At 31.5% G+C, this 19,538-nt stretch overlaps 2 protein-coding genes across 2 annotated transcripts; one reads left to right on the top strand and one right to left on the bottom strand.

The window, feature by feature from the left end:
* Positions 1–362: 362 nt before the first annotated feature.
* Positions 363–19,537, bottom strand: LOC130441272 (hydroxymethylglutaryl-CoA synthase 1). Its single transcript, XM_056774872.1, has 2 exons — positions 18,883–19,537; positions 363–7,757 (listed from the first exon to the last, which is right to left on the bottom strand). Exons 1-2 carry the CDS (start codon positions 19,305–19,307, stop codon positions 6,815–6,817), a joined length of 1,368 nt encoding a protein of 455 aa, XP_056630850.1. The 5' UTR covers positions 19,308–19,537; the 3' UTR covers positions 363–6,814.
* LOC130441670 (uncharacterized) lies at positions 2,185–2,616 on the top strand. The gene has a single exon (XM_056775451.1). It carries the CDS (start codon positions 2,185–2,187, stop codon positions 2,614–2,616), a length of 432 nt encoding a protein of 143 aa, XP_056631429.1.
* Position 19,538: the final 1 nt, after the last annotated feature.

Genomic DNA, 19,538 nt, shown 5'->3' with positions numbered 1-19,538 from the left:
AAATTTATTTCTGGCCAATTGGTTTCTGGAACTGATGGTTCCACATTCTGGTACAAGTTTTGTAAAATGTATCTTTTGTGAGAACTACAAATTTATATTCCGAAATTTTATTTTAAAAAAAATTTTCTTAACAAAAACATACGTTGAGTGAACTTTACTAATCTCAACAATTGAATTAACAAAATTCATTGAAATTATATTTACAACAACTTCTATTATATTAAAATAAATGCTGATTAAGTATTTACCAATATAATCTTTTAATTTTAAAATTTTAAAATGGATTTTTCTAGATGTAACTTGAAATTCAACATGTAATGTTGTAGTGACGAACCACATAAGGCAATAAATTAAACAAATAATTATTTCATAAAATTTTTATTTACATTCATTTAGTAAATATAATAAAGGGGAATATTGTATTTCAATTTTTTTGTATACTATAAGCTTGATTCATGTTATACTGATTTCATTTAAAAGGTTAACTTTGTCTAAATATAAGATAGGAATTAAGATCTGTGAAATTGTACATTTTACAGATGAGACAAAAATTGTTATTCTGAGTTTTACTGACAACTTATAATCGATTTGTTGATAAAATAAAATCATTTTCAAAAATAATAATTGATGAATAAATAAAATAATTTTTCAAAACACCTTATACAATTAAAACAATTTAGCACCAATTAATAATAAGTATAATGATTTGTCTTATAAATAAATTAAAAAGTGTCAATAATAAAACAAATCAATTCAATTTAAATAATTAGACTAATTATCACCTACTAAACATCTAAGTAAAACAAATTATTCAACTATTGCAGTTCTCTATGTTTTTTCTTAAATTACCGTTCATTTAATAATGAATTATAATTTTTTGGAAAATAGATTTTGATTATTATGCATGAAAGTGGTCAAGTAATATGATAGGCACTTGAATCGAAATTAGAGTTGTCTAATATTTTTTAAAGATAAGTATGCTGCACATTTGATGCATTACTGCTTTAGTACATATATTATCTAATTACACTACCGGTCAAAACTTTTTGCCTACCCCATAATCTATTCATTAAATTCCAAAATAATACACTTAAACAAATTTCTCGTTCATATTTACAAGTGAAACTGAAAATAATAATGTCCGTTATTTATTGACACTTGTTATTCTTCCACCGTGAATTAATTCTTGGGTGTTTATGATTGAAGTTTAATCTCAATTAGCCCTGTGAGACGCAAGAACGTGCTGTGAAGTATACTTTTTGAACCTATACATTGCAAATTCAGACTGGGATAAAATCAAGGAACTATCGTGTATTAATCGCAAGTCTTTATAGTCTAGGCAAATGTAGACTGCCACCGAAATAAAAAGACTTCGACGCACCGTGAACTACAACGTAAAAATATATGTATCCACCAAGAGCTTTGATGATAGAAAACGCGCAATGCGGCCTCGCTGAAGATAAACGTGTTGTAGGAGATTGAGCGAAGCTGGCCTTTTTGGAAGGGGACAGTGGAACCTCTTTTAAGACTTCAAAATAAAATTAAAAGGTTGCTGTGAATTGTAGACCATAAAAATTTGGAAACATGAAGAGTAGGAGAGAGTTTTATGGAGTGATGAGTCAAAGTTATAAATTTTTGGGTCCAAGAGAAGAGTGTTTTTGAGCAGGTCAAAGGAAGGACGGATGTTAGATCCATATGTAATTCCTGTAAAACACGGCAGACGCTCGGTAATCGTTTGGGGATGTTTTGGAGGATGGGCGTTTGGACACCTGATAAAAATTAAAGGAATTTTTAAGAAAGATGGCTGTAAAACAATATTTATGGAAAATATAGTACGTTATGCATATATTGATGGAAAATAAGGCACCAGCAAACATAACGAAGATAATCCATAACCTAAATAACAATAACGTAACAAAGGTCAAGGTAGGAGATCAATTCACTGAAAATATCCCAACACCGGGAGGAATTAGACAGGGTGACAGTCGAAGTCCCTTCTTATTTATTCTCCTCATGGATAAAATTATAAACAAAGTAACATGTCTCAAGATGTAAGCTGGTGGTGGAGGACAATCCCATAAAACATGTTATGCAATTCAGATATCTGGGCATAGACATATCAAGTTCCCACGACCCAATTAAAGACCTAAGAAGCCAGATTAACAAAGCATCCGCACTATCAGGATGCCTACGAGATATAGTCTGGTCAACTCGTACATGCGCAAAGATAGCAAAATTAGAATCTACAAGACTTGTATCAGACCCATCATGACGTACGGCACGGAAGTCCGCGAGGACACCAACAAGACGAAACAAATGCTGGGGGTGGCCGAGATGAAAACACTAAAAACAATAGTGGGGAAAACAAGAAGAGACAGAGTAAGAAATACAGATGTCAAAGAGCAATGCGGGATACAAGACATTGTGAAATGGGGAAAACAACGTAAGAGGCAGTGGTACAACCATATAAGACGGATGGACAAAAAGAGACTTCCGAGAATAGTCCAAGAAAACAACCCGCCCGGCACAAGGCCTCCCGGGAGACCACCTAAAAGGTGGAATGATAGTTGGCAATCCACCTCTCAGGAAAAGATGCAGAGGCAGCTTCAGAATTAACAGATCGACAGATCTCCAAGAAGTAGAAGAAGAAGATAGTACGTTATGGCCTAGCTCTGATCGGCATAAAATTTATCTTCCAGCATAACATCGATCCCAAGCATTCCTCGAAGTTGTGCAAAGAGTATTTGAAAGAATTGAAAGGGGAACGAGAATGTTGTGAAAATAATGATTTGGCCGACACAATCGCCCGACCTCAACACGATTTAGTTGTTGTGGGGCAAGTTGGTCAGGGAAGTCGGAAAGCAGTTTCCTAATTCCACTTCACATGGAATATCCTGAATAACGAATGGAACCAAATCGACGACGATTATTTGTCGAAATTATTACAGAGTATGCCAAAATTGTGCACCGAAATAATAAAACCAAAAAGATTGATGAATCACAAATTCAAATATAAAACCGATTGTATTTTTATAATTACTATATTCTTTTCTATATGTGTTCTTTAAGCAATAAATATGAAAACCTACTGAATTGTTTTTATTTTTTGTGTATTACGCAAACTATGGGATGGGTAAAATTTTCTTCACCGGTTGTGTGAATAGTTTGTTGTATGTGTTAAATCCAACCAGCACAATATTATTTCATTCGTATTTTCAATAACTGTCTCTTAAGATTGTAGATTCATTTTCATCTTACTTTTATAGCATAGTATGATAAATATGATGAAAATTTTATAATAAAAATAATTTATTGTGGTGCATCATATGAATGCAGATTTTTTAATAGAAATATGTAAATGTATCCATCCACAAAATAACTTTGGAATAATGCTCCATAATTATCCATAGTATTCATAAAATAATGGATATTTTGAATTCAATCTCGGAATACCACTTGTGAGAACATTGGTGTGAAGGGAAATCATTTCCCAGTTTCTATTTTGCTTATCGCTATAGCTGGAAGACAAATTCTGTTTTCACACTTTTGTTCTCTGTAATAAATGTTCAACTCAGTCAGTAAATCAACTTTCCTCAAAGTAACTACAATAAAAACTACTATTAAAGACTTTCTCTAGTTTACTATCTATGTAATATGTCAATGCAAAAAATTCACATTTCTGTGTTTTTATATTATGTATTATATTCAAGTCATGATAAAATTTAATTTGAAACCTGCAAATAGTTGTTATAGTGGAAAACATTAAAATCGACAAATAACACCACTCTGCATTAATGAAAAAATGACAAAAGATCTTCTTTAAGCAGTTTTCACGCTGATTTAAAAAATGCAATTCTTTTTTTTTCCTACCACGTCTGGTTAACTCTTAAATAGATAATTTCTATTGTGAGGATTAATTCCCGGCCACTAAATAATCATACACACGCGACGCAACGCGGTGATTAAGCGTGTACAACGCGTGAAGTGTACAGTCACGATTCTCGTATGAAGTTAGGATTTACATGTACAACGTCGGCCTGTTACATGTTTCTTTTGTCTGTCGGCAACTTACTGACGAGCGCAAATTCCTTGACTGCAGACATCTTTTTTTGCAAGTTGCCGAAAACAAGTTCATTTATTTTTCTTCCTCCGATAACTGTGTCGATACAAAATGAGCGAGTCGAAACGGAAGTGTTTTGTTCTATTTGTGGTAATTTTACAGTAGCGTAACAGAGAAGTGAGATTAATGGGTTAGCAAAGAACCTGTATTTTGCCTATTTCAACTTAATACTTGGAAATCAAGACAATCATGGGCTAAAGTGTGTGGCATCTGTGTAGAAGGATTGCGTCTTTGGAAGGCAGGAAAAAAGAAGCAAATGCCCTTTGGGATCTCTATGGTAAAGCGTGAACCGTAAAATCATGTAAATGACTGCTATTTTTGTATGTTCAACGCCAGTGGATACAGTTCTAAAAAGAAAAAGAGCAATGTCTACTACATCATTCCTTTTGCAATACGACCTGTACCACATGGACCAGATCTACCGATCCACCTGACATTTTGATCGATGTATCAGCTAAATCTGAGAGTGAAGTCCATTCATCAGAGGATTAATTTACACCAGGAAGACGCAATGAACCACAGCTGTTTACCCAAGCAGAATTAAATGATTTGGTTAGAGATTTAAAACTAACGAAAGAGGCATTTGAAATTGTAGGCTTAAAATTGAAATCAAAAAGTCTCTTATCCCCAGGTAAATTATTTTCATGGTATCGCTATAAAGAACAAGATTTACTACTTTTCATTGAAGATTCAATCGTGTTCTGTAATATTCCTGATCTAATGAAATATTTTGGAAACGTCTGAGTCGAGATTTTTCATTGATTCCTCTCAAAGAAGTTCTTCTAGATAATGGCAATAAATACCCCTCCCTTCTATTGCCCATTTCGTTCACATATAAAAATATATTGGGCGACATCACATATGCGGAGCACCAATGGCTTGTGTGTGGCGATTTGATATGTCTTCTGTTAGGTCAACAGCTAGGTTATACGAAAATTCCGTTCTTCTCATGTGAATGAGACTGTAGAGATTGTGGAAGCAAAAATTATGACCTAAACGATAAAATTTTGTACCTGGTATGAAAAACATCCTACACGAACCGTAGATTTTGCTACCACAGCTGTACAGGAAGCCCTAATTGATAAAGCAATTTGTATCTTTCAGAAAAAATATTTCAAAAAAAGTCAAGATGGGAATTTTCGTGGGTCCAGTCCAGTCCAGCCGAATTTTGATAGAAGACGCAAATTTAAATAAAAAGTATGAATCAGACAGAAAAATTAGCTTGGATGAAAAAACTTGTACGCTGTTTTCTGGGCAACAATAAAGAGTGAAAAAACTCTCTCTTTCTACATTCCCTCCTTGACCATTTCCCTGAGAACTTAGGGAATTACAGTGAAGAGCAAGGTTAAGTTCTAAAAAGACTTTAAAGAAATGGAAAAATGGTACCAAGATAGTACGTTACTGTTGAAATCTCAATAGGGATTGCCAAGAGACCCATCTTATCTAATTTTACATACTTCAAAATGCCTTCATGATTTTTGTTTAAATTTATTCAAAATTCATCCTTTGTCAACTATTTATTATCATTCATACATCTCTGTAACGTAAACGTACTAGTACTTGATATCGTGTTAGTATTTGACATTATCGACTGCGAAACAAGGAATTAAAAAACATTTATGACATTCTGCAAACAAAGGTAAGTTTATATTTGTATTTTTTCATTAAACTTTGCTTCTTTGCAATTATAGTTATAATATTTTGATGTGCAGATATAGAAGGAATGAGTGTTCATCAAGAAAAATTGAATTCTAACCTCCAAAGGAGGAATAATCATGGTGTCAAATACTAAAACAAGAAAGTTAAAGTTCTTAGTAATTGACATTGATGTCAAGTACTAGTGTTGAGTACAGACTCTTTATTTTGATACTTTTTCTAAAGCATTTTGCAGTGATAAAACTACAGGTAGACTAATATTGAAAACAAAATTTGTATTGTTGATGTGTAAAGGAACTTGTTTTTCTTCATAAAATCCATATCATAGTCGAGTGTAATTAGATTATTAAATGAAATCTAGACGTGATAGAAAAAAATGGAAAGCATATATAGAATAAGCTAAAAAAAATCTCAGAAACAGTTATTGATATACTTCTTCCAATATCAATTGCAGAAGACAGTTATGAGAGGAACAATCAATATTTCATAAATACGCACTACACTCATACCAAATTAAGAAATGAAAAATAATGTTTACTCCCCGTACAAAATGCGGTAAACATCTAACAAACCGTCAATCCACGTGGACTCATATCTCTATTGTTTACTAATGAAAACATCGAATCGTAAACATGCATTTCTATTGGCCGAAGCTGTGGGAAGGCGTATGTACACAATTTCTTTGTACTATTGCTGCCAGACAGCATGTGATAAGCAGTGGCGTGGCTCAATTAATTCATGAATTTCTCTTAATAAATAGAAATATGGCGTCCTTTAGACCATGGGCGATTGCCTTTTAACGAATACGAAGTATTTATAAAAATAATAAAATCATAAAATGTTTATAATCTGCAATTGATATATGAAGAACTATACAAAAGGCAAATATACCACATTAATAATAATCAATGATTTTGGTTGGTTGAAATATTAATTATCCACTTGTTAGTTTTTTCGCAGCTCTGCATAAAAATTGTAGCATAATTATTTGTTTTACTGTATCCACTTTAATAATACTAATATTTCAGTGATGAAATACTAAGAATAACCATTAGTAAGTAAGGGAACTCTATTGTAAAATCTTCTAAACATTTCATCAACTTTAACCAAATAGTAAGTTCCTGGGAAGAAACTATCAATACTACTAACGGGTTCGTAAGGAGCCTTATGACTGGTTTCTTGTCGTAATTCGAGACTAGCCTCGAACTTTTTGGGTTCAATTTTTTGGCGTTGTTCTAGCCGAGTTTTTATATCATTCAAATTTGTAATTATATTTTGTAAAGAATCAGAATTATTATTTACTGTTATTGAAAACATTGATGCGGCCAAACCAGATCCATAAGAAAATAAAACGATTTTATTGCCGATTAATTCTGAAGGTTTCTTATTAATTAATAAGGATACCAAGCCACCATAAAGTGAAGAAGTGTACATATTTCCTACTTGAGCTGCCATAAGCAGTGATGGTTGAGTTTTTTTAGTGAAAGCTTCTTTACTAGCTTGAACAAAAGCCTTCTCTACATCTCTATCGAAATAACTTTCTTCCAACTTAACTTTTTTGAATTTCTCTAATTCCGGATAGTTATCAGAATTATCAAGGAAATCGTTAAACGCTAGACGGCCCACAGATTTTTGAACAAGTTTACAATATGGAGTGTGAAATATTACAGCGTCAAATTCATTTAAATTGACAGTAGTGTTCTGTTTTTCTACTACTTTTTTCTTATAAAGTCCATAGCAAATATCTAATGCACTCAAATAACATTGTATAGACAATTTTCCATCAACTACAGGGTATTCTGAAGTAAGATCCGGTTTGTAAAAATCATAAGCATGTTTTACATACGTCGCTCGGAGTCCTCGGTCAAAAACTAAAGGAGCGTTTGGTCCCAATAACATGGCGACGGAGCCAGCACCGCCTGTTGGTCTAGCTGATCCTTTTGCGTACACTGCTATATCAGCTGTTACTACAAGAGCATATCTGCAACAAAAACATATAATGTGATATAAATCGTCTAAGATCGAATTTTAAAGATTAGTCAATGGAAGAAGTCAGGGGAAATTGATAATATACAGTGTTTCGAATATCAATGTGAAGTCTACATTCAACTTAATTACAATCTATCAGTATTCCGTGACAAATTATAATAAATTTAACTGTTTCACTGAAATCTGACTTCAGTCTATGTTTATTAAGGACGCTTGACATGATGCAATATAACGTGCAATGCAATGCAAGACGCAATATTTCTTGATTAAAAGCATGCGCAGATGAAGTTCAGCTCATTGTTTCATACAAGATCTCGCAATTGCAATTTTATCTGTTAGGTGCCATTTTCAATTTTAGAGAGAAATGAGTTTCTAAACTGCTTATATTATGTTTTATTTTCCTCAGGAGTTTTTCAAATATTTCTTCATCCATTCTCAACAATTTTTCTGTTTTCTCGTCTAATTTTCCAGCTAAACTGTCCAGCAAATTCCAAATCAAGGCAGTGGTAAGAGACTTGCATAATGTCAAACGACATAATAATTGTGGGCGGTTTACAAATGAAAATAACAACGCTAAAGGCAATACAACGTGCAATGCAATGCAAGACACAATATTTCTTGATCAGAAGTATGCAAGATTTCGACATTATCGGTTTTGTGCCATTTTTATTGCGTGAAAGTTGCAATTCTAGGGAGAAATCTAGTCAATTTTGGCTTAACAACAGATCAGCCGACTTTCGTAAAACTTAGCTTCGTTATTTTCATTGTTAAACTAGGCACAAAATATTAGATAAAATTTGAGGTTAAGAATTTGTTTACTTTTATTTATGGAATTTTAGTTAGTGAAAGCCATGATACAATGGCAATATACTTGCATGCAATTTCTTGCACTTTGTATTGCATTATGTCAAGCGGCCTTTAGCAACAGAATCAAACTAGAAGAAATTTTGTTATCATTCTTTGAATTACATAGTATATACTAAAAATTGACGAAACATAATTTCCAAAAATAATGGAGTTGTATTATTTGTACATTGACCCGTTGAAATTTGAGGCTCTGTATGGAAAGCTATATCGATAAACATTTTATGCTTCTAAATGTTCTTGATTTTAGGTCTCTTCTGTTTTAAAATTAGATTATTTTTTAATATAAAATCTTTTGATAAAGACTGAAATAAGTCGAAAAGTCAATTTTTATCTGTCTTTCAAAAATTATTAAAAAAAAACTAAATTTAAAACGGAATAGACCTAAAATCAAGAACGTTTAGAAGCATAAATTATCAAAAGGTCTAAGAAATAAAAAATTAAAGAAATTTAAACATTTTGTTTTAAATATATCTAAAGAAAAAAATCACTTGCGAATAAATCTGTCCATCTGAGTGACCACTTGATCGCACAATGTGAAGAAATAATTCTATTGCGAAGTTTTTTCAAATAATTTCCAATCCTACGTTAATAGGGTAGAAGAAACATTTTCAAAAAGTGATTTGAATGATATATTTACCTTCTATTTGACACGGAAAATTATTATAATAAGTTTTTATATTATTATAACATTTAAAACCCAGTTTAAAATTTTAACTAAAGCGCACATTACCAATATGGCGGTGTACTGACGACAGTACATAGTAAGCTTGTAAATAGTTAACGGTACTCTTCACTGTTTATTTAGTGATATAAAATTTATTTCAAAACTTATAAGTGGTGTATAGTAAATCGCAATGTATTGATATTTCCCTACAGCAATAAAAAATGGAGAAAACAGCTTTATAATAAATATTATTAAAATAAAGAAATGAAAAATCAACATCAGTAACATAAATATCATAATTTCAAAATAAATAAAAAAAGAACAACGTACATAACAAATAGTATATACTTTTACAAGTATTTTAAAAAGAATTTAGTTCCAGTTAGCAGAATAGTCCTCCAAGCAATTGATTATTATTAAATTTGAGTGGAACCTAGTATGGTAATACACATAATCTTTGATCTCGCTAGGAGTAAACAACAAAGTTACTCTAATGTGGTTACCGACCACAACGGAGTGCACGGTAATCAGTTTCATCACATGGCGAAGAAAGGCGGGACAATTCCTTGCATAGCTCACAATATTTTATAGGTTTTCTAGAAAGCTATGAAATAAAGGTCAGAAAAAAGTGGGAAAACGAGAAGAAATCAGAAAAATTGAGTATGAGCCCAGGTATGGCGAAATTTCTTTCTTATTCTACCAAATAATCCCAGAGGCCCTTTCATTAAACAAAGATGAGCTAAAAAGAGTCACTGGAATATATCTGACAAATTATACCTGAAGAACATCAAGAAACTTCCAACAGCTCTTGTCGTTTCTGCAAGGAAACAAATAAAACACCCCTGTGAGCGCGAGGCAGTCCACAAACAACAAACGTAGTTATTTTCAAGCTTCTTACACCCAGAAGACGTAAACCGCTTAGCTCCCAGACAGTTAACTTATTTGCAAAGTCGTTGCTACTTGACTGGTAAACAGATACACAAAAGATCAATAGCTTAAAGTGTTAACGAGATAAATTCACGACTTTTACGCACATTTATAAATTCTGCAATATAAAAATCAGTGGCCGCAAAAAAGCCTGCCACAATAATTGCATCTAGCATTGGGAAGTTGTCCACTTGTGACGAAATATTTAAATTCAGTAACTTACTAATTTAACAAGTTACAAAAAATTGTTTTAGGAATTTTTGAAACTTCACAAGTATTTTTGAATTCATAGAGAAGTGAAAAAAATATTTAAATATAATGTAATTGTTAATAAAAAATGAAAATTATTTATAATTATATATTTAGCAATAATTTATAAACTTTATAAGAGATTATTTTGATCGGGACTACCGGGATTCTAACCGCGCGCGCTCTACCCTTTATCTCAGAAACGATTCACAGTATGAAAAAATTTTTGAAACAAAAGTTGTAGAGAATTTAATGCTCTAGATTCTAGATATTCTAGAGCCTAGAATATTGATTATAGAGTAAAACCCATAGGAATCGAGTTATTTGCAAAAAATGTGCAAAAAATCGATTTTTTTTACTTTTGGCCCCCGATTTTTAAAGTTGCTCACATCGAATTATATGTGAGTTGAGAGTAGTTTTAAGATGTCAAATGGACAAATTTAAACGACTTTATAGCTGGGTATCTCAATTTTTCTAGGTGAACTACCTTAAATGATTGGACTAGTAAGTCGTTCTGAGATAATTGAATACTTAAAATTCAGAGTGTACATAGTTGATTAATTGGTCTTTTCCACTAACAGTAGACATGAGTAAATTCAAACTTAAATACATTAAGTATATCCTTTTCTTACGCACATACGTACACTCAAGTAATGATAAACATCCTGGATGCCCCATAATAATGAAAAGAGAAACAAACAACGTTAATTCAGTGAAATTTCAGAACAATGACGTTGTTTTTTCCAGCAATCAGGATTAATTCATTTTCGTATATGTTTATTTGGCTTATAATTTGACAATGTAATTTGAATTAATTCCGATGGTCGAATTGATGTGAATATTTATGCATGGCCTTCTGCAGCTTAATAATTTAATATTCAAAGCTTCCTCACAATTAATTTGGTGCAAAAAGTATCTAATTGAAATAAATTTTAAATATCGAAAGTTAGCATTTTAAACTGTAATGAATAATGTGGAAAGTTTGTCGGTCTATCACATTTGAGTTTTATAAAACCGTTATACTTACAATACCGGTCAAAAGTTTTTGCCTATCTCATAATTCATTCATTTAATTTGAAAATAATACACTTTAACGAATTTCTCTTTCATATTGTCCAGCGAAGGTCGAAACGGTGTCTAACAAACCATGATGGATAGTTTAGTGACCCTACCATTGTCGCCGTATTAAAAATACCTCGACGTACCGTAAACTATAACGTGTAAAAATTTGCTTCCACCAGGAGCTTTCGCTATAAAACACGTTCAGGGAGACCTCGAAAAACCACAACCGGTGAAGATAAACGTATTGTATTGATCAACGACTCACGGGCCCAGAAGTTCAGATCAATGAATCTAGGGATTTGCCTTCGAGTACTTCTACAGTGAAAAGGAGATTGAGAGAAGCTGGAATTTTTGGAAAGGTGGCAGTGAAGAATTCTCTTTTGAAATAAAATCACGAGGTTACTGTGCGCTCATAAAAATGGACGCACGAAGAATGACAGAGTTTTATGAGGTGAAGAGTCAAAATTTGAGGTATTTGGATTTAAGAGAAGAGTGTGATCTCGACTATAAAATACGGCGCGGAAGTTCGGTGATGGATTGAGGATGTTTTGAAGGAAAAACGACTGGAGGCAGGAAATCCCCAGCATTTCTCGAAGCTGTGCAAAAAGTATTTAGAAGAATTGCAAAGGAAGAATGTACTGGAAGTTGTGATTTTGTTGTTGTTTTGTTGTTGTCTATAGTTTTATTATTACTATATTATTATCTATATATGTTCTTTTAAATGTTTTTATTTGTAGTGTACAACTATAGGATGGGCAAATACTTTTAATCTGTAGTGTAGTTCTGAAGGCAAAAACATTGAAACAAAAAGTGAGCAAAGCGAACGTCAGAACTCTTTTCAATAAAATTGTGAAATCTTTTGTGATTAAAAGAAGCAAATTGAAACTGAAAATTACTTGAATTGCGAAATAATTTTTAAAAATTACAGATGGTTTTATTGATTTTTTCAAGATAAATAATAAGAAATTAAACGATGAATAAAAAAAATGTTAGAAACGTGTTTTCAATCTAGGGGAACAAAATCAAAACAAACTATTTATAAACCACCATGTCGCTTAAAAAGAGAAAATTAATTTTTTTTTAATTCTAAGAACAGTAATAAAAGGATGTTCAACTAACTGTGAAATTTTTCTCCTTCATAGTGCCCTTCTTATACACATACAAAACAAGATTACACCATAAAAGTTTATAAAAAGTAAATACTTTGGTTCTAATAAATTTTAAAGTAGAAAAACACAATGATGTTATAGATTTTTTTTCTTAATTTTTCATTAAATCATCCTTTTTATGTTGATAAAAAACATTCATTTAATAAAATTAATAAAAAGAATAATTTTGCATTCATTTATTTATCAATTATATTATTATTTAATATTGTATTAATATTTTATTATATATATATATATATATATATATATATATATATATATATATATATTATAAACAAGGTATTTATATTTTTAAAACATATCTACTACAATCTTTTTTTGTATGTATATAAGAAGAGCTCCACAAAGCGAAAAAATTGTAGGACAATTATTTGAACATTCTTTTAGTATAAATCAATAAAGTTTGAGAAAATTTTGTTAATCAATAATCGTCTAGTTTGTTGAAAAATTGACTTGAATGAAACATTCTGATAGAAATAAATTCTCTAAAGTCTTCAAATTATACCAAATAGTTTTAGAAGGGCTATTTTCAACTTTAAAATAAAATTATAAATAATGGAGGTACAGCTTCGGGTATCCACACCTTTTTTAAGTAAATTTTTCCTTCTCAAGGATGTTATATATATATAAAATAGTTATACGTTACAAGCTATAAGCGAAAAACACTATTTTTTGAAGGTGGTTATTTGTGTTAACTTTCGAAATTTTTATGGATCAATACGTGCAATAATCTAGGCATCATTCCTAATAGATTGAGGTAATCCTCAATTTTAGTTATAGTAGGTCGAATTAACACCTATTTGAACTTGTAGACTAGACTAAAACCTCCAATGCTTGGTATTGTCACAATCAGATTGCCAATTTCAAATTTTATATAGATGAAACATTTTTTTCGAAACTGTTGCACATTATTATAGGAAATATTTTAAGACATATCAAGAAGCCGCATTACGTTTTTGGTATAGTTGTAGTTATAATATAAAATTACATATTGGCAAACGGATTCGGCGAGTACAAAGCATTGAAGGTTTATGTACGAGGCACACTATGTGCAGATGACAATAAGTTTTTTAATTACGAGCCATATTTTTTAAGTAAGTACGTTTTGCGATTCCGCCGCCGCAACCCCAAAGTCAGCGTTCCGCACATGCGCGCTGGTTACCTACATCACTTGTCTACGCACTGACGCCATTACAGTCTGATTCTTCATTGTGTACGTTGTTTACTGAGTGTTTAAGATGCCTCCAACACTCGTGAGTCCCGCCGAAGTATGGGCTGTTATACGATTTCTTAGTGCTAAAGTCGTAGAACCGATCGATATTCATCGTGAGATCTGTGATGTTTACGTACAAAACATTATGAGTGATCATCACCCAAAAAAGTGGAGTTTGAGCAAACAATTTCTGTCCGGAAAATCAAGTACACAGTTTTTTGGGAAAGAAAAGGAGTATTGCTAGTGGAGTTTCGGCCTCGTAATGAGACAATCATTGCAGCGTCTTATTGTGAGACATTGAACAATCTGCGTCGTGCAATCCAGAATAAAAGACGTGGCAAGTTGAGTAAAGGTATCGTTTTACTGCATGACAATGACCGTCCACATGTGGCTAATCGGACCAAAGATTTCATCAAATCTTTTCAATGGGAAACTCTAGATCATCCTCCCTACAGCCCAGCGACTACCATTTGTTCCTGCACTTGAAGAAACATCAAGGGTATTCAAAAACTGGTGCCATGTTATGACAAGTGCCTCCATATTCACGGAAATTTGTAGAAAAGTAGATTAAGGTACAGGCTTTCATGTAAAAATAAAAGTATTGCGATATTTTTGCACTTCTTTTTTTAATTCCAAAACGGTACTTACTTAAAAAATATGCCTCGTACATTGAGAAATATTACTTTCTTTTTTTTTTAGACGTCATAAAAGATTTATGATATTTATAACAGAACATTAAATATTGCCTGCATAGCCTGTCTTTTCTCCCATACAGATTTTTACTTCCTTTTAGACCATGACAACAAAAATTCCGGATTCGTAAATTAGCAGAAAATATCCATTATGTTTAATAAATATGAGACCCTAACCCTTACATGAATTCTCCTTTATTTTTTAAAAAGTAATATGAAACTATTGAATTGATCATACCGACAAGAATAAATATTGTATTAAATAATTGTAAGATGTATTTACTACTCAAAAAAGATAAGACAATCATGGTGAGGACAGTAATAATACAATTAACCCGAACATGGTATAATGAGATCTATATGCAATTTAAAAAAAGATGTAACCGCAAAACAACTCATCAGTTTTTTAAAAAAAAAAAGAATTTTCATGATATCAGCCAAAATAATAGACTTATACCAGACAACATATTGATAAGGATTGAAACTTATGAAATAAAATTTGTGCCTGGTGGAAAAATATCAGTATAAGGAAAATATAATAAATACTTGAAATAGAGAAATGTGAAAACTACCGTCATCCATGGGGAGTAATCCACCTCAAAAAAGGAATATGAAGGCGCCCAAAGTGCTAGCCATAATCGAAGAGATTGAATGGAATGATGATGATGCTTCAAATTATACAGAAACGTGTAAATTATTGCGAAAACAAGTAATGTTCTAATTTATTTATAATCATTAATCAGTGACATTAGGAGTATTGCAGGATTGCAGCTGGAAGAAATAATTTTGTGATAGGATATGACAAAAATATCAAAGTTTTGCGTTTGACCATGTTCACGAAACCATAGGTCTATTACTATGCATACACTATATCTCTAATATGAGTGATTCAAACGTCGAGACCCCATTCGACCTGAAAAATATATGGAAAAAGTGGAACGTGGAACTTATATGTTTAATCAGACTACAACTATTTGAAACCATGTGCAGATAAAAGATTTGTACCATGAACCAACGGTTTTCTTCCTTATCATGGCAATGCACTTCAACTACTTATTCCCAGAATTAATACCATGCCACTTCTGGTTATTTACGAAAATAAAAAATGTACTACAAGAGAAAAATTTCGAGAGTAGGAAGGTTATGACAGAACAAATAAAAGCCATTCCGAAAGAAACCTCTTAGAATTGATTCTAATTAATTAAATTTTGGAATACATTGCCAAGCAAAGGCAGTAGTTTGAAGGAGATAAATTTTAATTTTATGTCACCTTTTTGTTAGGTTGAAGTGTTTGTTTTGTAACCATCAAGCTGCTAATATGATAATTATTCTCATATGACCCAGTAATTTAACTATAATCCTCATAACATCTAGTGAGTATAAGTTGAATATTTGTTTCAAATAGAAAATGTAATAAAAACTTTGAAAATTATCAAAAAATGAGATTTTCATTATTTATTATATTTATTTAACCTGTAACTCATTAGAAAACCAAAATAATACATAAATGATACTGAAATAATTTTGTAGTAATTATTGAATTGATTATAAAAGTTTTAATGGATAATAATTTTTTTATATTACTTAGTATATAATAGTTTTTCACTGTTCTATAATGGTTTTCACATGTTCTTTATGTCCTCTAGTATTCAGTAGTTTCCAAAGTTTATTATTTCATATATACCATCAATCAATAAGTACCTAATCTGATGAGTGGGGGTTACCACAAATCTCATGTTTATATTTATCTGTTGTATCACCATCTTTCAAACAGCAAATAACAAATTTGTATCTCAATCATTGAATCGAAACGGCAGTCATATGAGTGGACTGGACCTTAGAAAGTTGTCCAATACGTTCAAAAATGTAAGTCCACTATTACTGTACATAAACTATAAAAAGAAACCAAGTTAATTTGCAAAGTTAATAAGAATCAAAATTTGTAATGAATGTGTGACACCAAAACGTCAGGTGGATATGTAGATTACATTATATTAACGAAAATAAAAATAAAATGAATAACTGTCAATTATTTTCCGATATCTTTTTAAATGCATAAACAAAAAATAGTAACAAAAATTCGAGAAATCACCTTTTTTTATTGATATAATAAGAATATTTGAAATACAGTTGTATTTAACAATTTTCTCTTAAATGTTCAGCTTTGCACAATATGTAAACACAAAAATATTAGACTGTATATAGGTCATATAAGATCTTAGAGGGATTTAAGTTATACACAATATTTTAGGCAAGACCTGAATTTTCCATCCCTAAAACTAAATGGATGATATAGTTTTCGATATGAGGATTATGATGACATAATCTCAACGGATATAGTAAGCTATCCTTTATTTTGAATCTTGAACTTTTTTATTTGTTTTGAAATAATTGGACAGTATTTTTGAAGTTCCCAGACAGCTTGACTTTTTCATACATACAATATTCAATTTACTCAAAACCTGAAGAAACTATATTGATATGATTGTGTAAAGAAGGTATTGATAATGTAAGACCTCTAACACTGCAACCTTGAAAGATTTATTGTGGTATTTTCTATACAATCTTAAAATGCCATGTTCTATGCCCATCCTTTTAATTTCTACAGTTTTGACTCTGACCCCTCCATGTTCTGGTTTTTTTCCACCCGAGCCTGCATAGACCCCCACTATAAGTTGTCCTACTATTATCATCATCTCATGGTGATGGCTTCAAGGTCTACTGTCTGAAGTTTTCTAGTCTATGTATGCACCAATTTAAATTCCTCTGTTATCCAGTTTTGAAAAGATGCTTTGAAAATGCATGTTGCATTGCTCCAAAAAGGGTGTGACTATGTCATGGCTTCTATATATCCTTTGACTATATGTTAGATTCTTCATTTCCCAAGTGGCCTTCTTAGCCCTGCAACCAGGTTATGGTAATCATATTGTAAAGCCTTATTTCTTCCAAGCAATGTATACAATCCCTGACCAATTTAGACTTTATCTTCTGGGAACTGATTTTCGTAGTCTCTGAAAAAACCAAATTCAATATTTTACTTGATAAAATATCTTTCAAATGCTTCTTCCTCTTTCTTCCATAATAGTAGCCTAATATATCTTTTCTCATCCTGGCTCTAGACTGACACTCCATTTCTATCGTGGTCGACCTCTACTCTATATTCCAATTTTCAGCACATATCATGGTGTCACCCATTCTGTGACTATGGCCTAGCCACACCTTTTTTCCTTCATTACTATGTTGAGTAAGATGGGACTAAGTGAGTCTCCTTGTGTAATACCACTGTTGACTGGTATGGGGTTTCTTTGTTTAACAATAATGCGAGCCTGAACTTTATTGTATGAGTATATATATTTTCAAATGCATTTTCAGAAATTGACTTCAGTAGTTAGGGTGAATTCTATTTTATTATATATTTTAAATCAAAACAATGAAGGGTATCAGAGTATTTGTAAGTGTGCAGCAAAAGATAACTGGTACCAAATGAAAAAGATACTGTAGTTATTTGGTTGGATTTGTTCAGTAAAGAAAATCAAGACCTTCCCATAATCAAGTATTATAAATGTGGAATACCCAAAATTGTCAATATATGTTTATTGGTTTAACTTTCTCATTTCCTCATAAAATGTTTTTAGTGCATGTTATTGTCATTTAAACAGCGATTAGTTAGTTGAACTCAATCATAACAAGGAAGTAAAATAGAAAGCATAAGAATAGTAGTATTGTTCTACTGAATACAAATAAAATTTAGAATTTTAATCTATTAAAACATAATTTATGAAACTGTATATATGTATGTATATAACTGATTCAAATGTTGTTTTGTATAAACTTAGTACATTTCACTCATAACACAACTTTCTAATTATATTATAGTGGCTTGAGTAAAAGTACAAATTTTCTACATAATAAGTAATACCATTGTATAAAGAATAAATATTCTTTATACAATGGTAATACTAATTCTTAGTATTGACAAATTTATGTTATTTTATTGGAATTTAAAAAGCATTCACTAGGATTAAGATTTTAATAACTAGTCCAAATTAACATATCTCTTAAACACTAAATAGAAATATACCACTTTGTGTGAAAATTGGACAGGTAAAAGTTTTACAAAAGTAAAAGCACTTGCAAATGTGTTTGGCAACAATTATAATCAATTATTTTTAATATATAAAAGCGTTATTTTTCCTCTCTAGATGTATTTATATCATTAGTTTTAAAAATAGACAATACCCCTCAAGTTTCATAATAATGAAATCTACAATTACCTGCCATTCCAATAAGATGACTCAATCCACGAAATAGCATTGATCAATGCCGCTGTACCCCCATAACACGCATTTGTTGTATCTACACCCTCTATATCTGTTACTCCAAAAGGTTCAAACAGTTGCATTAAAACTGTTTTTACACTTTTAGATTTATCAATGATAGTTTCAGTGCCCACTTCTAAACGCCCAATATCTTGTGGTTTTATATTGTAGTTTTCCATTAATTTTTGAACCACAGTAAGGCATAACGAATTAATATCTTCCCGGTCCGTACAGAACCCCATTTTCTGTTGGCCCAAACCAATAGTGTACTTTCCACTTGAAACTCCATCATAATCCTCTAATTCTGCCTGGTCAACATATAAAGAGGGTATATACAATTCTAGAGCTAAAATACCAACGTCTTTCGGCCACTTATCCATAATTTAAGTCACTACACTACTATAGAGTTAACACTTAGTCGGTATTAATTACAGTTCTGCGTGTTTCAAAATTTACTACTGCATGATACATTTTTATAAGTTCTGTAGTAATTAAATATTTATCGGTACCACCACTCTTCAATGAGTCTCCAATAATAATTTTTTAATCCCTTCTCATCCTCTACAAATTGTCCTCAAATACTTAACCTCATTTACCGAATACAAACCACA

Source organism: Diorhabda sublineata, chromosome 3 (assembly GCF_026230105.1).
Source record: "Diorhabda sublineata isolate icDioSubl1.1 chromosome 3, icDioSubl1.1, whole genome shotgun sequence".
Taxonomy (NCBI): domain Eukaryota; kingdom Metazoa; phylum Arthropoda; class Insecta; order Coleoptera; family Chrysomelidae; genus Diorhabda; species Diorhabda sublineata.
The sequence above is the reverse complement of the archived record's forward strand: the minus strand, read 5'-3'. Positions and strand labels throughout refer to the sequence as shown.

What these genes read in the sequence shown, in the direction of transcription:
- LOC130441670 (XM_056775451.1), top strand. Translation starts at nt 2,185, where the DNA reads ATGCCTACGAGATATAGTCTGGTCAACTCGTACATGCGCAAAGATAGC.
- LOC130441272 (XM_056774872.1), bottom strand. Translation starts at nt 19,307, where the DNA reads ATGGATAAGTGGCCGAAAGACGTTGGTATTTTAGCTCTAGAATTGTAT. An exon ending in TCATCTTATTGGAATGGCAG is followed by an intron (nt 7,758 to 18,882) that starts GTAATTGTAGAT and finishes TTTTTGTTGCAG; the next exon opens with ATATGCTCTTGTAGTAACAG.